Source organism: Bos indicus x Bos taurus, chromosome 20, assembly GCF_003369695.1.
Source record: "Bos indicus x Bos taurus breed Angus x Brahman F1 hybrid chromosome 20, Bos_hybrid_MaternalHap_v2.0, whole genome shotgun sequence".
In the NCBI taxonomy this organism is placed as follows: domain Eukaryota; kingdom Metazoa; phylum Chordata; class Mammalia; order Artiodactyla; family Bovidae; genus Bos; species Bos indicus x Bos taurus.
The window spans coordinates 59,159,833-59,183,693 of NC_040095.1; the positions used below are offsets into that span (position 1 = coordinate 59,159,833).

The 23,861-nt window shown below is 41.3% G+C and overlaps 1 protein-coding gene across 2 annotated transcripts in view; it reads left to right on the forward strand.

The window, feature by feature from the left end:
• DNAH5 (dynein axonemal heavy chain 5) overlaps positions 1–23,861 on the forward strand; it is a 324,445-nt gene that overhangs the window by 274,211 nt on the left and 26,373 nt on the right. Inside the window, exons 69-74 of one of the 2 annotated variants that reach the window (XM_027520118.1) lie at positions 4,707–4,828; positions 8,517–8,666; positions 12,277–12,522; positions 17,814–18,033; positions 19,812–20,017; positions 21,978–22,181. In XM_027520118.1, the coding sequence (XP_027375919.1) occupies positions 4,707–4,828; positions 8,517–8,666; positions 12,277–12,522; positions 17,814–18,033; positions 19,812–20,017; positions 21,978–22,181 (1,148 nt within the window). The remainder of the gene's footprint in view (positions 1–4,706; positions 4,829–8,516; positions 8,667–12,276; positions 12,523–17,813; positions 18,034–19,811; positions 20,018–21,977; positions 22,182–23,861) is intronic. The other variant, XM_027520119.1, reaches the window with a different exon arrangement.

Consider the following 23,861-nt stretch of genomic DNA (forward strand, 5'->3'; position numbering starts at 1 on the left):
ATGGCATCAGTAGTTACGGAGCATGGGCTTAGTTGCTGTGTGGCATGTGGAATCTTCCAGGACCAGGGATCAAACTCGTGTCCCCTGCATTGGAGGTGGATTCTTATCCACTCTACCAGCAGGCAAGTCCCTGCGTGAATATTTATTGAGAACCTTCTGTGTACTAGGACACAGAATAGGCACTTGGAACACTTAATAAGCAAGTAAATTATGTAGTATGTGAGAAACTAATAAACACTGTGGCGGGGGCGGGGGGAATAGAAGGATAAGGGAGATGGGGAGTTACACAGTATGTGGAGTGAGGGGATGTGTTAACATTTTAAATGGGATGTTTAATGGGATTTCTAATGGAGTGGAACTCCTAAGAGATGGACAGGTGAGCCAAGGCCTGGAGGAGCAGGGGGTGCTGGCCTTGGGGACGTTTAGAGAAGTGCTGAAGGAAGAGGAGCTGGCATCAGTGCCTCTGCTGGGAGGGAGCCTCGTACTGTCTCCAATGTGATGGAGGCAAAGCACAGCAAACACGGTGGCTGAGCAGTGGTGAGCGACCATGCTACTCATCCCATGTATATTTCCTCTGTGTCTGTTGCAGCATTGTTCACAGGTTGAACAATCTATTAGCCTAGCCAATATTGAGCAGGCTCTGGGAATTGGTGATGGACAGGGAGGCCTGGCACGCTGCAGTCCATGGGGTCACAGAGTCGGACATGATTGAGCAACTGAACTGAACTGATTGAAAGTGAAAGTTAGTTCCATAGTTGCGTCTGACCCTTTGCGACCCCATGGACTGGCTCACCAGGCTCCTCTGTCCATGGAATTTTCCAGGCAAGCTGACCAAAACGATTTTGGGATTTTTCCATAAGATGTTATGGGAAAAACTCAAATGAACTTTTTGGCCAACCCAATACTATACATTTCTAAAGAAAGGTTTACTTTTTTTTTTTTTTTAATATTTATTTATTTGGCTGCACTGGGTCTTAGTTGAGGCATGTGAACTCTTAGCTGAGGCATGTGGAATCTAGTTCCCTGACCAGGGATTGACCCAGTCCCTATATGGGGAGCTCGAAGTCTCACCAAGGAAGTCCCTGGAGATTTATCTTTAAAGATAAAACACAACTTTATCTTTGGTCAAGGGGTGGATTTTTATGACTTCACCTACATGGAGAGTAGATTTGCGGAGGAACTTGAAAAGGATCCTGTAGGGGCAGAAGGGAAGGGCACAATGGGAGTAGGTCAGAGTCACACTTAACATTCATACCAATGCATATTGATATACATATGCCTGGAAGGAAAGCTATGGCAAGCCTAGACAGCATACTAAAAAGCAGAGACATCATTTTGCCGACAAATGTTCATCTAGCCAAAGCTGTGGTTTTTCCAGTTGTCATGTATGGATGTGAGAGTTGGACCATTAAGAAGGCTGAGTACTGAAGAATCAATGCTTTCAAACTGTGGTGCTGGAGAAGACTCTTGAGAGTCCCTCGGACAGCAAGGAGATCAAACAAGTCAATCCTAAAGGAAATCAGCCCTGAATATTCATTGGAAGGACTGTTGCTGAAGCTCTAATACTTTGGCTACCTGAGGAGAACTGACTCATTAGAAAAGACCCTGATGCTGGGAAAGATTGGAGGCAGGAGGAGAAGGGGATGATAGAGCATGAGATGGTTGGATGGCATCAGTGACTCAATGGACATGAATTTGAGCAAGCTCCACTGGATAGTGGAGGACAGAAGAGCCTGACATGCTGGTGTCTATGTGGTCGAAAAGAGTCAGACGCAACTTAGTGACTGAACAACAATGCATACATAGCTTGTAATGGCAATGAAGACTCATCATTTAGACATGAAAATTTAGAAATGTATGATTTGGGGATGATATCTCTTTCTGTGTCTTCTTTGTCTCTAATCCTTGAACCCTTGCCCTTGTTTCTTTATGTTCCAAGCTTCCTAAATCAGAGCACATGGAAGATGAGTAGTCTGGAGAGTCATCACCTTAGGTAGACGTGTAGGTATAGGAGTGGCCTTCTTCAGTGAGTCCTTTGTATATCACTGACCTCAGTGGCTCTGGCCCTTCAGTTTATGGGGTTTCCTATGGCAAAGTTGTTCCTGAGATCCTCAATTCAGGCATAAGATGCCTTTCTTGATGGGAATGACATTGACCTTGACATCCAGAAATGGTTGAGATACTGTAAAGTATGTTACAGTTTGGCATAATCAAAACAAACATGGAATTTAGAGTTGGGAAGAATTTAAGGGAAAATAGTGGCTTTGCCACTTTGGGATAAGTGGTTTTGAGGAGGTTATTTAAACTTTTCAAGGTTCAGTTGCCTTGGCTATGAAGCAAGGATAGTCATGTCTACATAATAGGATTATTGAGAATTCACACAATTTATATAAACCCTGGAACATAGAATATGCTCAGCAGATGATGGGCATTGTTATTTTATCTTTATTTTTTTAGTTTATTTCGATTTGTCTGAGGCTTGCCTAGGTTGGACAGGATTTTGTGGACTTCCTGCATTCAGCACCTATTTCTTATGCTCCGTTAGGACACAGGGCTTCATAAGATTTCCCTTTGTTAGCTATGTTGGTGAGAGCTGCCCAAAGACATCAACTCCCTCTGTAAGGATTTTAAAATCACTTAGTTCAAAATGTTTAGACAGCAATAGTGTTTTGATCTTTTAATTTACTCATCTCTAAGATGGGAAAAGGTGAGTCCAGAGGTCTTTCTCAGTCTGCCTTAGTGATGTCACTTCATGATTGTGTGGTACAGCTTGTATGAATCATTATAAGCATGTTTCAGTTTTACAAAGTTTAATGATAAAGATTTAATTCTCAATCATCTTTAGAATTTATTTTGAATTATTGCTATCCCAGCTGTTCATTGTTTGGGAGTCCATCTAATCTGGTGTCATATTACCGAGGAATATGTCCCCACCCTCCACTACAGTATTCTTTGTGGCCCATTATACCCTTCCGAGGCAGCCAAGATATTTACGACAGAATTACCCTCTATTAAACGATGAATAATGCTATGGTTTCAAGGAACCCTCTTTTCCATGAAAGTCATTTCTCTAACCATGTGGTGGATACGTTGTTCTTTTCAGTTTGTTGGAAAATGGACATTTTCCATGGAAATCGGCGTGACGTTTTTCAACACAGTGCCATTGCACTTAGTTCTTTAACTGCTCCCTGGTGTTCAAGCAATCTGTTTTGATTTTATGAGCTAATATTTTCACTGAAATGACTTCACTTACGTCTTGTTCCACTTACCTTGGAAGTCGACTAAGATGGCTTTGGCAAAAGACAGCAATTTCATGGGGTCGATGGTACCTGAATGAGGCAGAGATTGCCTCAATAAATATCTTGAGTATTATTATTTGTTTATGACCTGCTCTGTTCAAAAACAGATTGTAGCCAAATGGATTGGTTATATCCTTTTAAGAATTATGCTTAGAGCATATTTTCCCTGAAGCATTTTAATAGATGTTATTTATTAAATGGTATATTTTATCCTATAGAAGACTTGCTAGCTCTTGCTTTGACTTAAAATATGATTGTTCACACATTTAGTTTTTCTGGGATGGACCACAGTAACATTTTAAGCTGTCATTTATTTATTTTATGGTGCTATGAGAGTTGTATGAGTTATATGAGGTTAGATGAATTATCAGTAAAGAGATAAGAGTCAGTACCCAACGGAAATGTTTGTTGTGGGTAGATTGATCAAGAATAAGTGACATAGCACAGAGCCCTTGGATGTGCTCAACATGGATGTAAATAATATACTGGTTCATAGAGGAGAATCTCTTAAACACAGGTAGTGTTACAAACAAATCTAGATAAATTCCTTCCTTAAAATGTTGTTGTTCAGTTGGTCAGTCGTGTCTGACTCTTTGCGACCTCATGGACTGCAGCAGTCCAGGCTTCCTTGTCATTCACCATCTCCTGGAGTTTGCTCATACTCATGTCCATTGAGTCGGTGATGCCATCTGATAGTGAAACTCATCCTTAAAATGAGCTTGTATCAATATTTGGCAGCTCTTCATGCTGACAACAGCTGGTCATTTAGTGACTCTCAGCTGTGTCCTTGATCCCGTTTTGAGTGCTTCACAGTCACCTTATGTATTTTCTGTCATTATCACAACACCTGAAGTGAAAGTGAAAGTGTTAGTCTCTTAGTGATGTTAGACTCTTGTGACCCCATGGACTATAGCCTGCCAAGCTGCTCTGCCCATGGAATTCTCTAGGCAAGAGTGCTGGAGTGGGTTACCATTTCCTTCTCCAGGGAATCTTCCTGACCCAGGGATCGAACCTGGGTCTCCCTCATTGCAGGGAGATTCATTACTGTCTGAACCACCAGGCAACACCTCGGTGTCATTATTCCCACTGTATGTATTTGAATACACAGTCCCAGACCGATGAGTTGACTTGTCACACACCTTGGCCAGGTGTAGCTAAAACAGAATGTATCACTTACCTGGATCCAGGCCTATATCACTGATCCTTAAATGTGTTTTTCTGAAACCGTCTGTTCCTTTATTAAATGTTAAAGCTTGTTCATCACTATGATTTATATTTCTGAGTTTAATAAATGTTAAGGTAGTAAAAGAATTGATATTAAAATAGTTTCAGCAAGTTTTTTTTTTAATACAGATATTGTTTGTACAGAAACAAAATTTTATTAACATAATATATTTAACTTGAAAGGTGGTGCCTCCTTGGACTTGAAAGCCTGTCCTCCTAAACCATCTAAATGGATCCTGGACATGACCTGGCTAAATTTGGTGGAACTCAGCAAACTTAGACAGTTTTCTGATGTCCTTGATCAGGTAACTTGTGCTTTGAATAAACTTATGATAATATCCCAGTGGGCAGCTTCCTGATTTACCCCTGGCTGTTTGGGGAAGAGAAAGATTTCTTGCTGCTGTCACTCCTAAAATGGAATGACCAGTGCTTGACCTTCCTCATGGCTCATTCATATTCTGATAAAGTACACTCCACCCATGGCAGGCTGGTCTCCAGGAAGTAATTAGTTGCCCAGGAAGTTTAACTGATGCTGTCCTGGGCCATATGTCAGTATCACCAATTGGAGGTCTACCAGTGGGAAAACAGATTCAATTAGTTTAAGAGATTGCTTTTACAATATAAAATCATGCTATTTTCGATATTTTTTTTGTTTTTCTACTCAAAATGAAACTCTAGTATTGCTTTTCTTAAAAAAAAAAAAAGAGATTAGATATGGTCAAGAAGTTTTATCATCTTCCTATAGATTGAATGACGAGAAATAGGAACAACCTGCCCTTGAATGCTAAATATCCTTTCTTGCCTCTAGTTCCTGTCTCTCTCTTCTTCCTCTCCTTGTTTGTACTGCCTTAGCTAGGCATCTGGGTATGAATCTAACACAAACACCTGGCCGTTTATTTCTAGAAGTTGTTGTACTTTCATAAACAGCCAGTTTTGGATGAATTGTGTGTATATTGGAATTATGGCACTTGGGTACAGAAAGTTGAATTGGGACAAGTCAAGAAACAGGTTCTTGAAAATCTGATGACCAGCAGGAAGTTGTGTGAATAGCAAGGTTGCTTTCTTCAGCTGCACATTGAAGGCTTTGACCAGAAAATGTCCAAACACTGGTCCTTTTTCAAAACTGATGTATGATTGGGCTTTCCTGGTGGCTCAGATGGAAAGAATCTGCCTGCAATGCAGGAGACCTGGGTTTGATCCCTGGGTCTGGAAGATCCCCTGGATACCCATTCCAGTGTTCTTGCCTGGAGAATCCCATGGACAGAGGAGGAGCCTGATGGACTACAGTCCACGGGGTCACAGAGTCGGACTTAATTGAGCAACTAACACTTTCACACATGGTTGATTCACAGTGTTACGTTATTTTCTGGTGTACAGAAAAGTGATTTAGTTTTATATATACACATGGACACACACATACACACTATATTCTTTCTCATTAGGGCTTATTATAAGATATTGAATATAGTTCCCTGTACTGCAGGACCTTGTTGTTTATCTATTTTGTATATAGAAGCTTATATCTGCTAATCCCAAACCCCTGTTTTCTCTCTCTCCTACCCTCTTTCCTTTTTTGTAACCATACATTTGTTTTCTATGTCTGTGAGTTTGCTTCTGTTTCATAAGTAAATCTATTTGTATTGCATTTTAGAAATGATGTGTATGTGTATGTTAGTCACTCAGTTGTGTCTGACTCTTTGGGACCCCATGGACTGTAGCCTGCCAGTCTCCTCTGTCCATCAGGTTCTCCAGGCCAGAATACTGGAGTGGGTAGCCATTCTCTTTTCTAGGGGATCTTCCTGACCCAGGGATTGAACCCAGGTCTTCTGCATTGTGGGCAGATTCTTTACCACCTGAGCCACCAGGGAAGCCTTTAGAAATGATGTCATATGGTATTTGTCCTAACGTTGGTCCTTGACTTTGCCAGCTTAGGTTGACGGAAAGCTTGAGCTGTATTTTTATGTTTTGGCTTAGGCCTGGTGATGACCATGTAATTTGGGTGCAAGCTATTCTCTTGGGTTAAACAGCTTTTCTTTGGGAGATTTTAATGAATTCTAGCTTCTTCCCCTATGGGGTAACTCCTGGTGACCTTTCTTGTACCATTATTTGTTGTTGAAGCAACTGTCTTCTGGATCTTATATTTTGTACCTGAAATCCCTCCACATAATGTAGTCTTTTGTGATTTGAAACAGGTTATTTTTTATTCTTACAGGATACTTTCTGAATATGAACCCATATGCCTTTTTCCTTTGATTACACCTCTGAGAAATACACTTGGAGCTTTTTTTTAATTGAAGTATGATTGCTTAACCATGTTGTTAGTTCCAATGAAGTGAACCAGCTAAATGTATACATATATCCCCTCCCTTGTAGACCTCCCTCCCACCCACCCCCTATCCACCCCCCTAGGTCATCACAGAGCACCGAGTTAAGCTCCCTGTGCTATACAACAGCTTCCCAATAACCATCTGTTCTACACATGTATGTATGTATGCTTAATCACTCAGTCATGTCCAACTGTTTGTGACCCCATGGACTGTAGCCCGCCAGGGTCCTTTGTCCATGGAATTCTCCAGGCAAGAATAGTGGAGTGGGTTGCCATTTCCTTCTCTAGTTTTACACATGATGCTGTATATATGTCAATCCAAAATCTCTCAGTTCGTCCCACCCTCCCTTTTCCCTTCTGTGTCAACATGTCTATTCTCTACATCTGTGTCTCTATTGCTGCCCTGCAAATGGGTTCATCTGTACCATTTTTTCTAGATTCCACTTACATGCATTCATATGCAGTATTTCTTTTTCTCTTTCTGACTTTCTTCGCTCTGTATGGCAGACTCTAGGTTCATGTGCATCACTGCAATGACCCAATTCAGTTCCTTTTTATGGCTGAGTAATATTCCACTGTGGGCTTCCCAGGTGGTGTGGTGGTAAAGAATCTGCCCCTCAGTGCAAGAGGTGCAGGAGATGTGGGTTTGATTTCTGGGTTGGGAGGATCCCCTGGAGGAGGAAATGGCAACCCACTCCAGTATTCTTGCTTAGGAAATCCCATAGACAGAGGAGCCGCGTGGGTTACAGTCCACAGGTTGCAAAGAGTGAGACATGACTGAACAGCAACAGAAAAATGTTCCACTTATACATGTACCACAACTTCTTTATCCATTCATCTGTTAATGGACATTTAGGTTGCTTAGTCAAAGGAAATATACCAGAGAACATAAGATCATGTTTATCTGCAGATCTGACTTGTTCTGTGATTGTGGGATGTTTGTTTGTTTAATGCTTATCTCTTTTCAATTTTTGTAAGCTTCAAAGGATAATGAACTGTCTTTTTTCTTCCCCTTTATCAATTGCCCAAATGAAACAAGTGTGATTATTCACTTAATGATGATATTAAGTGGTATATTTCAAATGACTCTAGATTGATAGAGTATTGACCAGAAAGCTTCAATAATAAACATGAATTAAATGTCTTCTTTAGTTCCAAGAATGATCCTGGGAAATGAGGAAGCATAAGTGAATGAAACTTGATTCTTGATCATGGGAGATCTCATGGATCAAAACAGATTTCCTTAAAATAATGAAAATGAATTTCCACAGAGTCGTTACCACAAGGGCACAGAAGAAATGACACAGCAGCGTTCTCCTTTAAAAGGGGTCTGTAGACTGGTGTTAATACAGACTGACTTTAGAGCAAATCACATTTGATTTTCGACTCTCAGACTTTTTTGGTACCAGGCTATAAAATTTTAAAAAATAGTCAAGGGATATCATTTCATTTTCCCACTCCAGTATTCTTTCCTGGAGAATCCTGTGGACAGAGGAGCCTGGTGGGCTACAGCCCATGGGGTTGCAAAGAGTCAGATACTCCTGAGCGTGCACACCCACACAGGATATCATTCACACATGTCTGGAATCGTCAGAAAAATATCTGTGAAGTCTTACTGAAAGATTTTTCTGTGATGTGACACATTTCTTATCCCCTGGTATTTTCAGATATCAAGAAATGAGAAAATGTGGAAAATTTGGTTTGATAAGGAAAACCCTGAGGAGGAACCCCTTCCAAATGCCTATGATAAATCTCTTGACTGCTTTCGACGTCTTCTCCTTATTAGGTCCTGGTGTCCTGACAGAACCATTGCCCAGGTAAAAAGTGCATATGTTAAAAATAAGAGAATATTTTAAAGGAGAATTTCCTTTAAAATTTTAAAGAATATTTAAAACGTTAACCCCCATGAGAATTTTCATGTGGGCTTCTGTCTAATTTTCCAACAATACAATTGTGAAAAATGGAAAAATAAGCAAGAAATAATTGTACAGAGGTGTACATGTGGCTAAATGATTTACTAATTTTCTTTGGCCTAAGTGGTACAATAAGAGTGAGTGAGGAAGCTATTTTTTTTGTTTTGTTTCTTTTTAAATGTTTTTTTTTAATTGTGGTAAAAGTCACATAATATAAAACACACTATTTTACCACACGTAACTTATGTAGTATTCCCTGGTGGCTCAGATGGTAAAGCGTCTGCCTGCAATGCGGGAGAATGGGTTCAATCCCTGGGTCGGGAAAATCCCATGGAGAAGGAAATGGCAGCCCACTCTAGTATTCTTGCCTGTAAAACTCCATGGACTGAGGAGACTGGTAGGCTACAGTCCATGGGGTCGCAAAGAGTCGGACATGACTGAGCTACTTCACTTTCACTTTTCACTTTCAATATAGTATTTCTTGAGTAGGAAGACTGTTCAGTTACTAGAGAGGAGAGAGAAAGTCTACAGGGCTGTACAGAGTTCCCAAACCCATAGTCGTTACCCTGGGATGTGTCATAAACCTTGATGTGAGAAAGAAGCTTTGCCTAAAATTCCTTGAGTGATACTTAGGTTTAAATATAAGCCCTGCCTCCAGAAGATTCATCTTTTCAAAGACTTTTCACCTGCTTCCATCATGGAAGTTTACGCATGAAACAGACTTGTGGTGTCTTGCCCACAGCTAAAAGTTAAATGCTACTATTCCCAGACATTGATTTTTTTTAATGGACTTTTAAGAATAAGTCATAAAATAACAGTAGGCTGGAGTTTCTCATAGAAGGTAGGGAGTTTTCCCCTTTGCTCTCCAGAGGCCTGTTAAAAACATTCGGAGTAACCAACTCCCAGTCCTCCTAGGTACCTTGGAAACAACCGAATTCAATGATTTATTCAGAAAAGAAAAATGAGTTTTGCAACTCAGGGCCCTGAGATCACCCTTCTTTTGATTTTTCTTCTCAACTTCATTCCTTTTATCTTGCCCAAATGAATTGTCAAACAATTGCCTTATTTAAGGGGAATGTAGAAGTTTTAAGTAGACTTTTCTCCCTTCTCTCTCCCGCTCTCTGCCTCCCTTCCTCCTTTCCTTCTCTCTTCTTTCCTTCCTTCTTTCCCTTTTAACTCTTTTCACAGTTTATTGGGGTCAATGCGGAAATTTAAATGTCTCCCATTCCTTTGTAACTTTGTTATCTTTATCCTGGCCTGAAATCCTTAGGCTGACAACAGCCATTTCTTCCTAATGAGTCTCCTCTAGTTCATTCTCACCTCGCCCACCCTAGTCCATCTTGTATATTCTAGAAGAAATAGAAATATCATTATGCTCTTCCTTAAATGGCTTCCCATGGCGCTTATGGTAACATCCAAGTCTTAAGCAAGTTCTAGAAGGCCCCTTGCAAACATGTTCTCTCCTCTGAGGTTCTTATTCTCATATTAGATTTCTTGTGTGATTTTTCAACCAGACACCATCTTGGGAAGCATATGAGAAGGTCTACACTGTAGACGTATTCAATCCCTATTCCCTGTAAGAGCATTAGGCTTATTCTCAGCATTTCAGCTGAGTGTGGCTGCAGACACAGTCAAAATCCTGGTTAAAACAGCAATGTACCATCAGAGGATGTCTTGTGCTACTGCTGGTTTCTGTATAGCTGCTGAGCTAAGAATGGTTTTCGTAGTTTTAAACGCTTGAAAAAAAAAAACTCAAAACAATATTTTGTGATATGCAAAAATTATATAACATTTGAATTCCAGGGCCTATAAAGTTTTAATGGAATACAGGCTCACTTGTTTATGGACTCTCTATAGCTGCTCTCATGCTGCAGTGATAGGTTAAGTTGTTGCACCAGAGACTGCATGGCCACCAAGATATAGAATATTTACCACTTGGCCCCTGATGTAGGGAACAGTATATTAGCTCATAGCTTGAATAGAAATTTCCATGTGGGATCAATGATGTGTTCTATGACGATTGGCTTTTTGAGGTCCTTGCTAGACTAGAAGACAAAGCACTTGGCTCTTGAGAGATGCCGCAATGATGGCTGTACCAGGTACTTGTGGCTGAGAAACAACTGCAGTCTGTGGTACACCTGGGCATCCAGGCTATGAAGTCATTTCTGATCACCAAGCACACTGCCCAATGGCTGTGATGAATGTGTATACAAATAGACTTTCGGAGATGCTGAAGAATGTCAACCAAACTTTTAAAGTACCTTTCAGAAGGCTGTAAAAAATGTATGAAAGTAAAAACGTTAGTCATTCAGTTATGTCCGACTGTGTGACCCCGTGGACTGTAGCCTGCCAGGCTTTTCTGTTCATGGGATTCTCCAGGAAAGAATATTAGAGTGGGTTGCCTTGCCCTCCTCCAGGGGATCTTCCCGACCCAGGGATTGAACCCAGGTCTCCTGTATTGCACGCAGATTCTTTACCATCTGAACCACCAGGGAACTGTTTATATTAATACTTACGTTAGAGGATTCCATAGTGGATCTGGTCAACTGGATATTAAGAGATAAAAAATAAGTGGCATCCTGTGCTCCAAATGCAGTTGGGTTAAACCTTTAAAATTAAGTAAGTAATTCAGTAAGTATTCGATACATTTCTTTCCATAAGTAGTCATTTAATAGTAATTATCTATTTGTTAAGTATCCGTTCAATCCCAGGCATTGTACTACTTACTTGATTATTTGAATGCTTGTAATTTTCCCTTGAGCTTCCCAGGTGGCACTAGCGGTAAAGAACCCACCTGCCAGTGCAGGAGACACAGAGGTGCCCGTTTGATCCCGGCAACCCACCCCAGTATTCATTCTTGCCTGGAAAATCCCATGGACAGAGAAGCCTGGTGGGCTATAGTCCCTGGGGTTGCGCAAAATCAGACACGACTGAGCGCATATGCACACATACGCACACACACACACATTTCCTTTAAAGCATTCTTAATAATAGAGTTGCCAAATATTTTAAACCTTCTGTATAGTATGAAGCAGCCAGTACATCGAAAGAGGTCCCAGACAAGAATTTGGCCAAACTGGGTTCTGGTCTTTTAAATGTGTGATTATGTTTTTGGCAAGTAAAGTCTGAAAGTGTTAGTCACTCAGTCATGTCTGACTCTTTGAGATCCCATGGACTGTAGCCTGTCAGGATCCTCTGTCCATAGGATTCTCCAGGCAAGAATACTAGAGTGGGGTGCCATGCCCTTCTGCAGCATATCTTCCCCACCCAGGGATTGAACCTGGGTCTCTCACATTGCTGGCAGATAGAGTGAGGATTCAAACAAATAAGCAAGCAAGCAAATAAAGAGGTTAACCCACAAGAAAACAAACAAACAAACCTCTGCCCTATTTTCCTGGCAGGATTACTGTGGACATCATTGAAATAATCTGCAAAAACGAATTTTGGGAACCACACTGAATTGTGAATAAGGGGTTGGAGCTACTTTTGGTGACCCGTGTGCTGTTTTTGGCAGGCCCGTAAGTACATCATGGACTCCATGGGACAAAAGTATGCAGAGGCCGTTATCCTGGACTTGGAAAGGACCTGGGAGGAATCTGACCCTCGGACACCGCTCATCTGTCTCCTGTCTATGGGCTCAGACCCCACGGACTCCATCATCGCCTTGGGGAAGAGACTAAAAATAGAAACGCGCTACGTGTCCATGGGACAGGGCCAGGAGATCCATGCTCGAAAGCTCCTGCAGCAGACCATGGCGAACGTGAGACCTGATGTCTACTTTTGTATTCTGTTGTTGACATTGCCACTTACAGGGTAACAATGCAGGGAAGAACCTACAAATCCTTAAGCGCTGAAATTTATGTGTTGCGTTCTGTTCGCCAAACAGGGAAAAGCACCTCTTATAAAACTTTCATGGAAAAATGAATACAATGTGAAATGTTTTCTGCTGAGCCTTGAATTCTGGGAAGCTTGCCCAGTGAGAGCATCTTATTTCCTGACCTGTTTGCATAGTGCTCAACCCTGCTCCAGGTCCTGAACCTTCTTTGCGGTTCATAGCTCCCCCTCTGTGCCTCAAGTTCCAGCCCCTGCAGATCTACTTGGGGAATCCACAGCACTCTGGAATCCACAACACAATCCAGAATGCAAAATCTGTGCCCTGGAGTCCCCTAGGCCTGGCCCAGATTCCAGAGGCCAGGAATCTTCCATTACCCCGTGGTGGTACCAGAGATTTTCGGGAAACCTAGCCTGTAGCCTTCCAGGTGGGCTCCTAGAGCCCTTGGCAGCTTTCAAATTCAACAGTGTACAGCTCAGGCCATGCTCAGGACTGGTCTGGGGCCATTGTAGCTGGAAGTCATGTGATGACCTGCCAATGGGACAAGTTCAGAGCTGAGGCACTTTGAGGGACTTAAAGTTACGTGAATGCAGAAGGTGCTATTTTATCTCTGGAACTCAAGCTCCAGAACACTTGTGTGTTTACTCTGGTCTAACCTTAGGTGTCCAGATGGATCCAGTTTTATAATAGTGTACACTCGGGTCACCACCTCGAAGAGCCAGAGGCTCCTCCCAGCCACATGAAGTCTCCCTGGTGTCCCCACGGTCATTTATCAAAGGCATTTAGAAGGTCCTTCTATATGTACCATCCTTTCTGTTATTTAGCAGGTCTAATGAAAAGGGGAGAAAAACCCCACCATCAACACACAGCAAGACTCTAAAGGGTGTACATTTTTGCAGGTCAATTTGTAGTCAATCCCTTGACCTTAACCTCAATTTCCACATATAAAAAATATATATATATATATATGGGCTTTCCTGGTAGCTCAGCTGGTACAGAATCCACCTGCAATGTAGAAACCTGGGTTCAATCCCTGGGTGGGGAAGATCCCCTGGAGGAGGGCATGGCAACCCATTCTAGTATTCTTGCCTGGAGAATCCCCATGGATGGAGGAGCCTGGCGTACTAGAGTCCATGGGGTCAAAAAGAGTCAGACATGACTGAGCATCTAAGCACAGCACAGCAATGTGAGAGACCCAAATTTGATCCATGGGTCAGGAAGATCCCCTGGAGAAGGGCATGGCAACCCACTCCAGTATTCTTGCCTGGAAAATCCCCATGAACAAAGAAGCCTGATGGGTTGCAGTCCATGGGGTTGCAAAGAGTCAGACATGACTGAGTGACTAAGCATAACCTTCTTTTGGGTTCCCAGCTCTGCCAGAGGCTCCCTCCACCCCTGCTCCCTTCTCCCTGCACGCTTTGGCCAAGTACAGGGTGGCAGAACTACTTGCCTCTTATTTCTACTGGAGAACATGCAGTCATGGTCTACATGCTTTTCCAGCCTATTTTGGAGCAGACTCCATGCCTCCTTCACTAAGCCTGAGTTCTCCCCTCAATATCTCAAGAGCCCTCTGTGCCCTCCAGGGAACACCCCCCCCCACCATTTTGGACAGAACTGGCTGTCTCCCCCTCAACCACCAGGCACGAGGCCCACTATGAAACCGCCGGGTTCTAGGTCCTAGCTGCTGACTCTAGAACCTTCCCACTGCTACAGCCTGATCCCTTCCCCCAGTCTAGAACTGAGTCTGTTGGGTTCTAGAATCTCCATATTTGCCTCTTCCATTCTCAAGCCATGCCCTGCCCCCAGCTTTGGTGAAAGGGAGGGGCCTCTCTTGTGCTCTGTGCTGACTGCTGTGCTTAGTTTGCAGTTGGGAGGGAGAGGGCAAAAAGCACATGATTTAAATATATTTCAGTTCAGTTCAGTCGCTCAGTTGTGTCCGACTCTCTGCGACCCCATGGACTGCAGCATGCCAGGCTTCCTGGTCCATTACCAACTCCAGATTACTCAGACTCTTGTCCATAGAGTCGGTGATGCCGTCCAACCATCTCATCCTCTGTCATCCCCTTCTCCTCCTGCCTTAATTTTTCCCAGCATCAGGATCTTTTCCAATGAGTTAGTTCTTTGCATCAAGTGGCCAAAGTATTGGAGTTTCAGCATCAGTCCTTCCAATGAATATTCAGGACTGATTTCCTTTAGGACTTACTGGTTGGATCTCCTTGAAGTCCAAGGGACTCTCAAGAGTCTTCTTCAACACCACAGTACAAAAGCATCAGTTCTTCAGTGCTCAGCTTTCTTTATAGTCCAACTCTCACATCCATACATGACTACTGGAAAAACCATACCTTTGAATAGATGGACTTCTGTTGGCAGAGTAATGTCTTTGCTTTTTAATATGCTGTCTAGGTTGGTTATACCTTTTCTTCCAAGGAGCAAGCGTCTTTTAATTTCATGGTTGCAGTCACCATCTGCAGTGATTTTGGACCCTAAGAAAATAAAGTCTCTCACTGTATCCATTGTTTCCCCATCTACTTGCCGTGAAGTGATGGGACTGGATGCCATGATCTTAGTTTTCTGAATGTTGAGTTTTCAGCCAACTTTTCACTCTCCTCTTTCACTTTTATCAAGAGGCTCTTTAGTTCTTCTTCACTTTCTGCAATAAGGGTGATATCATCTTCATATCTGAGGTTATTGATATTTCTCTCGGCAATCTCGATTCCAGCTTGTGCTTCATCCAGCCCAGCATTTAGCATGATGCCCTCTGCATATAAGTTAAATAAGCAGGGTGATAATATACAGCCTTGACGTACTCCTTTCCCGATATGGAGCAGTCCATTGTTCCATGTCCAGTTCTAACTGTTGCTTCCTGACCTGCATACAGATTTCTCAAGAGGCAGGTCAGGTGGTCTGGTATTCCCATCTCTTGAAGAATTTTCCACAGTTTGTTGTGATCCACACAGTCAAAGGCTGTGGCATAGTCAATAAAGCAGAAGTAGATGTTTTTCTGGAACTCTCTTGCTTTTTCAATGATGCAGCAGATGTTGGCAATTTGATCTCTGGTTCCTCTGCCTTTTTTAAATCTAGCTTGAACATTGGAAGTTCATGGTTCACGTACTGTTGAAGCTTGGCTTGGAGAATTTTGAGCATTACTTTGCTGGCGTGTGAGATGAGTGCAGTTGTGGGGTAGTTTGAGCATTCTTTGGCATTGCCCTTCTTTGGGATTGGAGTGAAAACTGATCTAGTCCAGTCCTGTGGCCACTGCTGAGTTTTCCAAATTTGCTGGCATTTTGAGTGCAGCACTTTCACAGCATCATCTTTTAGGATTTGAAATAACTCAACTGGAATCCATCCCCTCAACTAGCTTTGTTCGTAGTGATGCTTTCTAAGGCCCACTTGACTTCACATTCCAGGATGTCTGGCTATAGGTGAGTGACCACACCATCATGGTTATCTGGGTCATGAAGATCTTTTTTGTACAGTTCTTCTGTGTATTCTTGCCATCCTCTGCTTCTGTTTGGTCCATACTATTTCTGTCCTTTATTGAGCCCATCTTTGTATGAAATGTTCCCTTGGTATCTCTGATTTTCTTGAGATGAGCAATACATCCATGATTCAGAATCCCAGGTCTAGTCCTGGCCTCTCCTTCCTCTTGGCCTCCCCTGACTGCCAACGCTGAATTCCTCCCTCTGCTAGTGCTGTACTTAGAAAACAAAGACACTAACATTCACAGGACACTGATTCAACTTGAATTAAAATAAATAATGGTGGAACTAATATTATAATTTCAAGAAACTGAATTAGAATTTAAATGGAATATTTTTAGCCTTCAATTTATCTGTGTTTTCTGTTAGTAGTTTAATTTCTAGTCAAATGTAAAAAGATTTCTTACTATTATTAGCATGTTTAAAACTTGTCAGAGACAATAGTGTTTTATGCCAGAATGAACCAACTATTCTAGAATAGTAAAATGGAAGATCTGCTCAGTAAGAAGAGCACAAAATATTAATACTGAAAGCAGTGAGGCCAAAGAAGCAAACTTGGCTAAGGGATTCCTTTCTGAGGGTGAAGGTTCGACCATCAAAATTCTCAACTAAGAAACTTAGATCAGGAGTCACTTGTATTCTGGATGAAAGAGCATCTGAAGCCTTTTTGTTGTTATGTTTCACATTTAATTCTCCTTTTTTTGAATTGTGAACAGTATCAATTAAATTTTCATAGGAAAAAATTAAATATTTATTCATTATATACTTCTGAAGAAAATTTAAGCGGATATGTGACATTTCAAAAGGGGTCAGTTTTACATGTAACTTGATTAAGATTTTAGATCTGGTACTTAGTTTATGTTGTGCAAAGAAAAATAGGTTACACTAATCAAATCAAAATGATCCAGAATTACAGAATCAAGAAAGTAGCTCAAGATTATGATCTGCATATTGTAGATGATTTTAGCAAAATTATTCTATGGGTTAGATATTGAAATGATTATTGTTGAGACTTCCCTAGTGGCTCAGTGGTCAAGAATCTGCCTTCCAATTCAGGAGACCTGGGTTTGGTCTCTGGATGGGGAAGATCTGGAGAAGGAAAAGGCAACCCACTCCAGTATTCTTGCCTGGGAAATCCCATGGACAGAGGAGCCTGGCGGGCCATAGTTGATAGGGTTGCAAAAGAGTCAGACATGACTTAGCAACTAAAGCAACAACAAAATTATTATTGCATGACCTAAATTTTTGCCTGTGCTGCTTTGTACAAGGAATCTTCTTATGCATATAGGATAAAGTGTATCAGAGATATGACTTATTATCTTCCAAGACTCTTGTTGTTAGAATAGTCTGATTCCCCAGAGAAGGTACTTACACATTCTAGAGGATATAAACCCTATTGCTGGTATTCTAGGAACTCTCTTTTTATGTTTTACTTTGGTGATTTTCATGACTCCAACCATATATTATTACTGCATTGGCATGCTAGTAATGGCATCCCATCAGACACACTTGTGGAACAAGAAAAAATGTAACCTATCTCAGTTAAACCTGATTGTATTCTTTAGATTAATTTATAGGGGTTAGTGGGGTTTTTTAAAATTTAAATTTATTTATTTTAATTGGAGGCTACTTACTTTACAATATTAAGTTTTAATTACTTAATTTCTGAAGAAGGTACTAATTTGAATCTCTGGGTGAAACACAAAATGGACTAATTTCCATTTCCTGCTGCTGACTTAGGGAGGATGGGCCCTTCTGCAGAACTGCCATCTGGGACTGGATTTCATGGATGAGCTAATGGATATAATTATAGAAACTGAGTTTGTACATGACTCGTTCCGCCTGTGGATGACAACCGAGGTTCACAAGCAGTTTCCCATCACCCTCCTTCAGATGTCCATCAAATTTGCCAATGAGCCCCCCCAGGGCCTCCGGGCAGGACTGAAAAGAACATATGGTGGTGAGTCGAGAAATCCTTCCAAGTTTATGGATGTTCTTATGCTTACATTGTTTTCTTTAAAGACATTATGGAAAAGGGATTAGATAGGATTAGTTATAGCAAGTGGTGCTATGATTTAACATGATGATGAGGGCATAGCCACCTCTGTCCTGCTGCACGTGGAGTATCCTTGGCCGTGTTAGGGCGTCAGAGCTTCGGATTCCACCTTACGTTTTTTCTGTTTCCCCAATATCGTTCTCCTTTGGCCTGTGCTAGTCAGTTTCCCACTTGGCTCAGTGGTAAAGAATCCTCTTGCCAATGCAGGAGACACGGGCTTGATGCGAGGGTTGGAAAGATCCCCTGGAGAAAGAAAAGGCGACCACTCCAGTATCCTTGCCTGGGAAATCCCATGAACATAGGAATAGGTGGGCTACAGTCCATGGGGTCACAAAGAGTCAGACACAACTTAACCACTAAACAACCACAACATTCTCTGCTAGACAGCTGCCCTTTTATGTTAAATCTAAAATGGATAATGTTGCTGTTTACGGTCTTCATGCTCCATACCTAACTCAGGGCAGTAGCCTCTTCCAAGATGAGAAACTGAATTAAAGTTATGGCCTCTGCCTTCATTTCATGTATAAGGATGTCAGGATGTGAGCGAAGTAGAAATCCCACCACAGCAACTGAATCAGACCCAAACACCCCTCCTGCCCCAACTGGAGCCAAGATTGTTCCCAATACATTCACTCCCTCTGTGTCACAGCTTCCTGTTTGAAGCTCACTGTCACAGAAAAAGCGTGAGCTTGGAGTTAAAAATCCTTCCTGAACAAATACCTTTATTCTCATGGGAGCTCATCACTCAAACAACCTGGGTTTCAGTTTTCTCGTATCTAAAATGGAGATAATAAAATGATAAATTTAAATTATAATAGTGTATTTAATAAAAATCATCAACATAGTTATTACATATAAATTTGAGATTTTTTTTGCAGTTGCTAACAAGGCTCACATTTTTGCCAATAGAGTAGATGTGGAATGATGATGACTGTAAAAACAGTTTGTAAGTGAAAACATTTATAATTGTATATGTGACAAATGTATATCTGTATAATAATCATCATTATAATTTGGAGAATATACTCAGGTTGCAAAGGGCTTCTTTTTAATTTTATTATTTTTTATTATTCTTTTCAATTGAAGTATAGTTGCTGTACAATGTAAGTTACAAGTGTACAATATTGTGATTCATAATTTCTAAAGGTTATATTCCATTTATAGTTTTTATAAAATATTGGCTTTATTTCCTATATTATACAATATATCCTTCTTATTTTATATCTATTGGTTTGTGCTACTCAATAGCAATGGGATACTCTATACACTATTCTAATTGATATTAAATTGTTAATAGAGTATATAGAAGTCTTTGCAACCTTTGTCTTTGCAGTCTCTGTAGTAATAATAATAATAATGTCTGTTATTAGTCGTCATTGTAGTAATAGTAGCAGTATTTATTTTGCTACTATTTTTAGCCCCACTTTTTTCTTATGTTGGTAAGAACTTTATCCATGTGAGTGAGACCCCACTCCCCTCAAATCTCTGTGCATATTTTTCAGAGAAATGCCCTCTGGGTACCTAAAAGTTAAATTACAACTGCCATGTGACTTTGATAAAGATGATTCAAGATAAGTGAATTTTAATATCAGGAATTTACAGCAATCATTAATAACTTGTAAAAGTGGTAGGAAATAAAGATGTTCGAGAGATGATAGTTTTTCCCCACCTGACCTCAACAGGGGTGAGCCAGGACCTGCTGGATGTGAGCGCTGTGGCCCAGTGGAAGCCCATGCTGTATGCCGTGGCTTTCCTGCACTCAGCAGTCCAGGAGAGGCGCAAGTTCGGGCCCCTGGGTTGGAACATCCCCTACGAATTTAACCAAGCCGATTTTAATGCCACAGTGCAGTTCATCCAGAACCACTTAGATGACATGGATCTCAAAAAGGTACCTTGGGCACACTACTTTCTACCTTGGGTGACTTGGGGCTTGAATCCTTGAGCTAACATGAGCTCCCCCCCACCACCCCCATCATGGGCTAAATCCTGTAAGAGCGATGATTTTCTCTGCTGGCAAAGTCATCCTCTTTAAGGCATAGCAACTTGGGTCACAATAACCTCTTAATTTCAGGGAAAAAATGAACACATTTTGATGATCTTTTTATTTCTCCAAGGCAAGTTGACATTACAAGTAAGACAACCTAACAGGATCTATTGGAGGGAGGGAGCAATGGATGAAGAAGCTTGTTTTTTAAAATCCTAAAACCAGTCCGTCCTAAAGGAGATCAGTCCTGGGTGTTCATTGGAAGGACTGATGTTGAAGCTGAAACTCCAATACTTTGGCCACCTGATGTGAAGAGCTGACTCATTGGAAAAGATCCTGATGCTGGGAAAGATTGAGGGCAGGAGAAGGGGACGACAGAAGATGAGATGGTTGGATGGCATCACCGACTCGATGGACATGGGTTTGGGTGGACTTCTGGAGTTGGTGATGGACAGGGAGGCCTGGTGTGCTGTGGTTTATGGGGTCGCAAAGAGTCGGACATGACTGAGCGACTGAACTGAACTGAAAACACAAAAAATTTAGGGTCTAGATGACTTTTTTTTTTTAATTTTATTTTATTTTTAAACCTTACAATATTGTATTGGTTTTTGCCAAATATTGAAATGAATCCACCACAGGTATACATGTGTTCCCCATCCTGAACCCTCCTCCCTCCTCCCTCCCCATACCATCCCTCTGGGTCGTCATAGTGCACCAGCCCCAAGCATCCAGTATCATGCATCGAACCTGGACTGGCAACTCGTTTCATACATGATATTATACATGTTTCAATGTCATTCTCCCAAATCTTCCCCAAAATTGAAATATAATTGGTTTAAAATGTTGTGTTAGTTTCTGCAGTACAATGGAGTGAATCAGCCATGTACATAAATATATCCCCTCTCTCTTGTACCTTTCCCCCACCCCACTCTGATCCTACTCCTCTAGGTTATCACAGAGCACCGAGCTGAGCTCCTTGTGCTATTCACCAGCTTTGCACTAGCTCTCTATTTTATATGTTGTAGTGTATGTATGAGGCTTCCCTTGTGGCTCAGATGATAGTCTGCCTGCAATGCAGGAGATCCGGGTTAAGTTCCTGGGTCGGGAAGATCCCCTGGAGGAGGGCATGGCAATCCACTCCAGTATTCTTGCCTGGAGGATCCCCATAGACAGAGAAGCCTGGTGGGCTACAGTCCATGGGGTAGCATAGAGTTGGGCACGACTGAGTGACTAACACACACACAGTGGATATATGTCAATCCCAATTTCCCAATTTTCCCACCCTTCCATTCCCCCACTATGTCTGCATGCCCATTCTTTATGTCTGCATCTCTATTCCTGCCTTGGAAAAAGGTTCATCTGTACCATTTTTCTAGAGTCCACATACATGTCTTAACATACGATATCTGTTTTTCTGGCTTATTTCACTCTGTATGACAGACTCTAGATCCACCCACATCTCTACAGATGACCTTATTTTGTTCCTTTTAGTGGCTGAGTAAATTCCATTGTGCATACATACTGCTTCTTTATCCACATACTCTTGAATGTGTGCTTTTTAAGGAATAGCCTCAATATTCTTAAAAAATAAGCATTTTTTCTATTGAAATCAAAGTGAAGAAGTACATGAATGCACCACCAAGAGAATCTATTTCAAATCATGAACATGAGCTTTGAGTTCCCCTCATGTTTGCCTATTTAATTTTCTTTCTGCACTTTTTAATTACTGAGGAGTGAATGAAGAATGCACGAGTGGATGACATTGATGACAATGATGACAGTGCATACATAGGTGTTACCTGGCAGGGAAAATGGGGGTGAGACAGTCATCACTTCTGCCTCATCATTCTGTAACTTTTCCCAGGGTGTCTCCTGGACCACTGTCCGCTACATGATAGGAGAGATACAGTATGGAGGCAGAGTCACCGATGACTATGACAAGAGACTATTGAACACACTTGCTAAAGTTTGGTTCAGTGAAAATATGTTTGGACCAGATTTCAGCTTTTACCAAGGCTACAATATTCCAAAATGCAGCACAGTTGATAACTATCTTCAGTATATCCAGGTTAGTCATCTTCAGAATTTTATGCATAGAGCAAATATCTGTAGCCAGATGATTTTTTGTTGTTATTTATTTATACTTCATACTTCTTTGAAAATAAATCTTAATGGTGGTACATATTGAACGTGGAAGGTTCTGAGCCCCAGAGATGTTATCCTCATATGTTTATATTCATCTAGTGACTAAGCTGTTTATTTGTTCTGAGTGTCTGTTTTGTATCAGTTCTCTGCTTCCCTTTTCTCTCTCTCTCTTTTTGTCCACGTGGACTCTTAGTTCCCTGACCAGGGACAACAAGAACTCATGCCCCCTGCAGTGGAATCATGGAGTTTTAACCACTGGACCTCCAGGGAAGTCCCACTTTTCTTCTCTTTTAATGCCCCAGTGAAGTATATTCTTTGGAGAGATGACAGATTGGGCAGATTTAGATCCAAATGCTCTTTTGTATAGGGCATTATACTCAGTGCCCTATACTCAATCTTATTTTGTGTTTCAAAGCATTTACCTTATTCCATGAATCTGTTTCTTAATCCTGACCTAATGGACAGCATATGAGTATTCTCAGAAACACACTCTGTATAAGAGGTTCCTCTAAGACTGAGTTTCTCAGCTTCGGCACCATTGACATTTGGAACTGAATACATTTTTGCAGGGGTGGGGGACAGTCCTGTGTAGAACGGCTAACATCACCCTTGTCCTCTTACCCACAAGATGTCAGTTTCACCTCCTACCCCATTATAACAACCTTAAATGTCTCCAGACTGCTAAATATCCCTGGCGGGAAAATCACTTCCAACTTTAAAGTCTTGCTCCAAGAAGGAATAAGATTTTGCCAGGAAATCGGGGGGAAAAACTTGATTTGTGCTTCCAAGTAACTACATTTTCTGTCTCTGAATCTGGAATTCATTAGATCATTATTTAGTGATCTCTTTTGCTTCTCAGATTTATCTCAGGGTGAACCAACTAAAGCAAAACAGCCCCAAAGAGCTAAATATATCAGTATATTTAGAGGTTCTGTGATATATACATGTAACGAGTTTACCATATATCACCAGCCCTACACTTTTATTAATTCAAATCTACAAATATATTTGTCTTAAATGTATTATATGTGTCTTTAAATCATTTGCACTGAAAAGGAAAAGTGTATATGAAGGTATAAATTTAGGTATGCCTGCACATATATTTATTTATACACATCTCATTTTATAAGAATTTGAGTTCGCTCATAAGAGGGCATTAAGTAAAAAGGAATAAAATAATGGACTAGAAGGGAGGAAAAACATGAATAAAGTTAAGTATACAATTCTCACATAGAAGTATATGTCAAATTGTAGGTAAATTTTCTTCTGTTCAAGTAGCTGGGGTAGTATTTATCTGCTAGTTCTGCTGTTCTGCTTCTTAAGGGCTTCCCGGGTAGCTCAGCTGGTAAAGAATCTGCCTGTAATGCAGGAGACTCTGGTTAGATTCCTGGGTTGGGAAGATCCCCTGGAGAAGGGATAGGCTAGCTAATCCAATATTCTTAGGCTTCCCTGGTGGCTCAGCTGGTAAAGAATCCGCCTGCAATGGGGGTAGACCTGGGTTTGGTCCTTGGGTTGGAAAGATCCCCTGGAGAAGGAATGGCTACCCACTGCAGTATTCTGGCTTGGAGAATTACATGGACCGTATAGTCAGATACGACTGAGC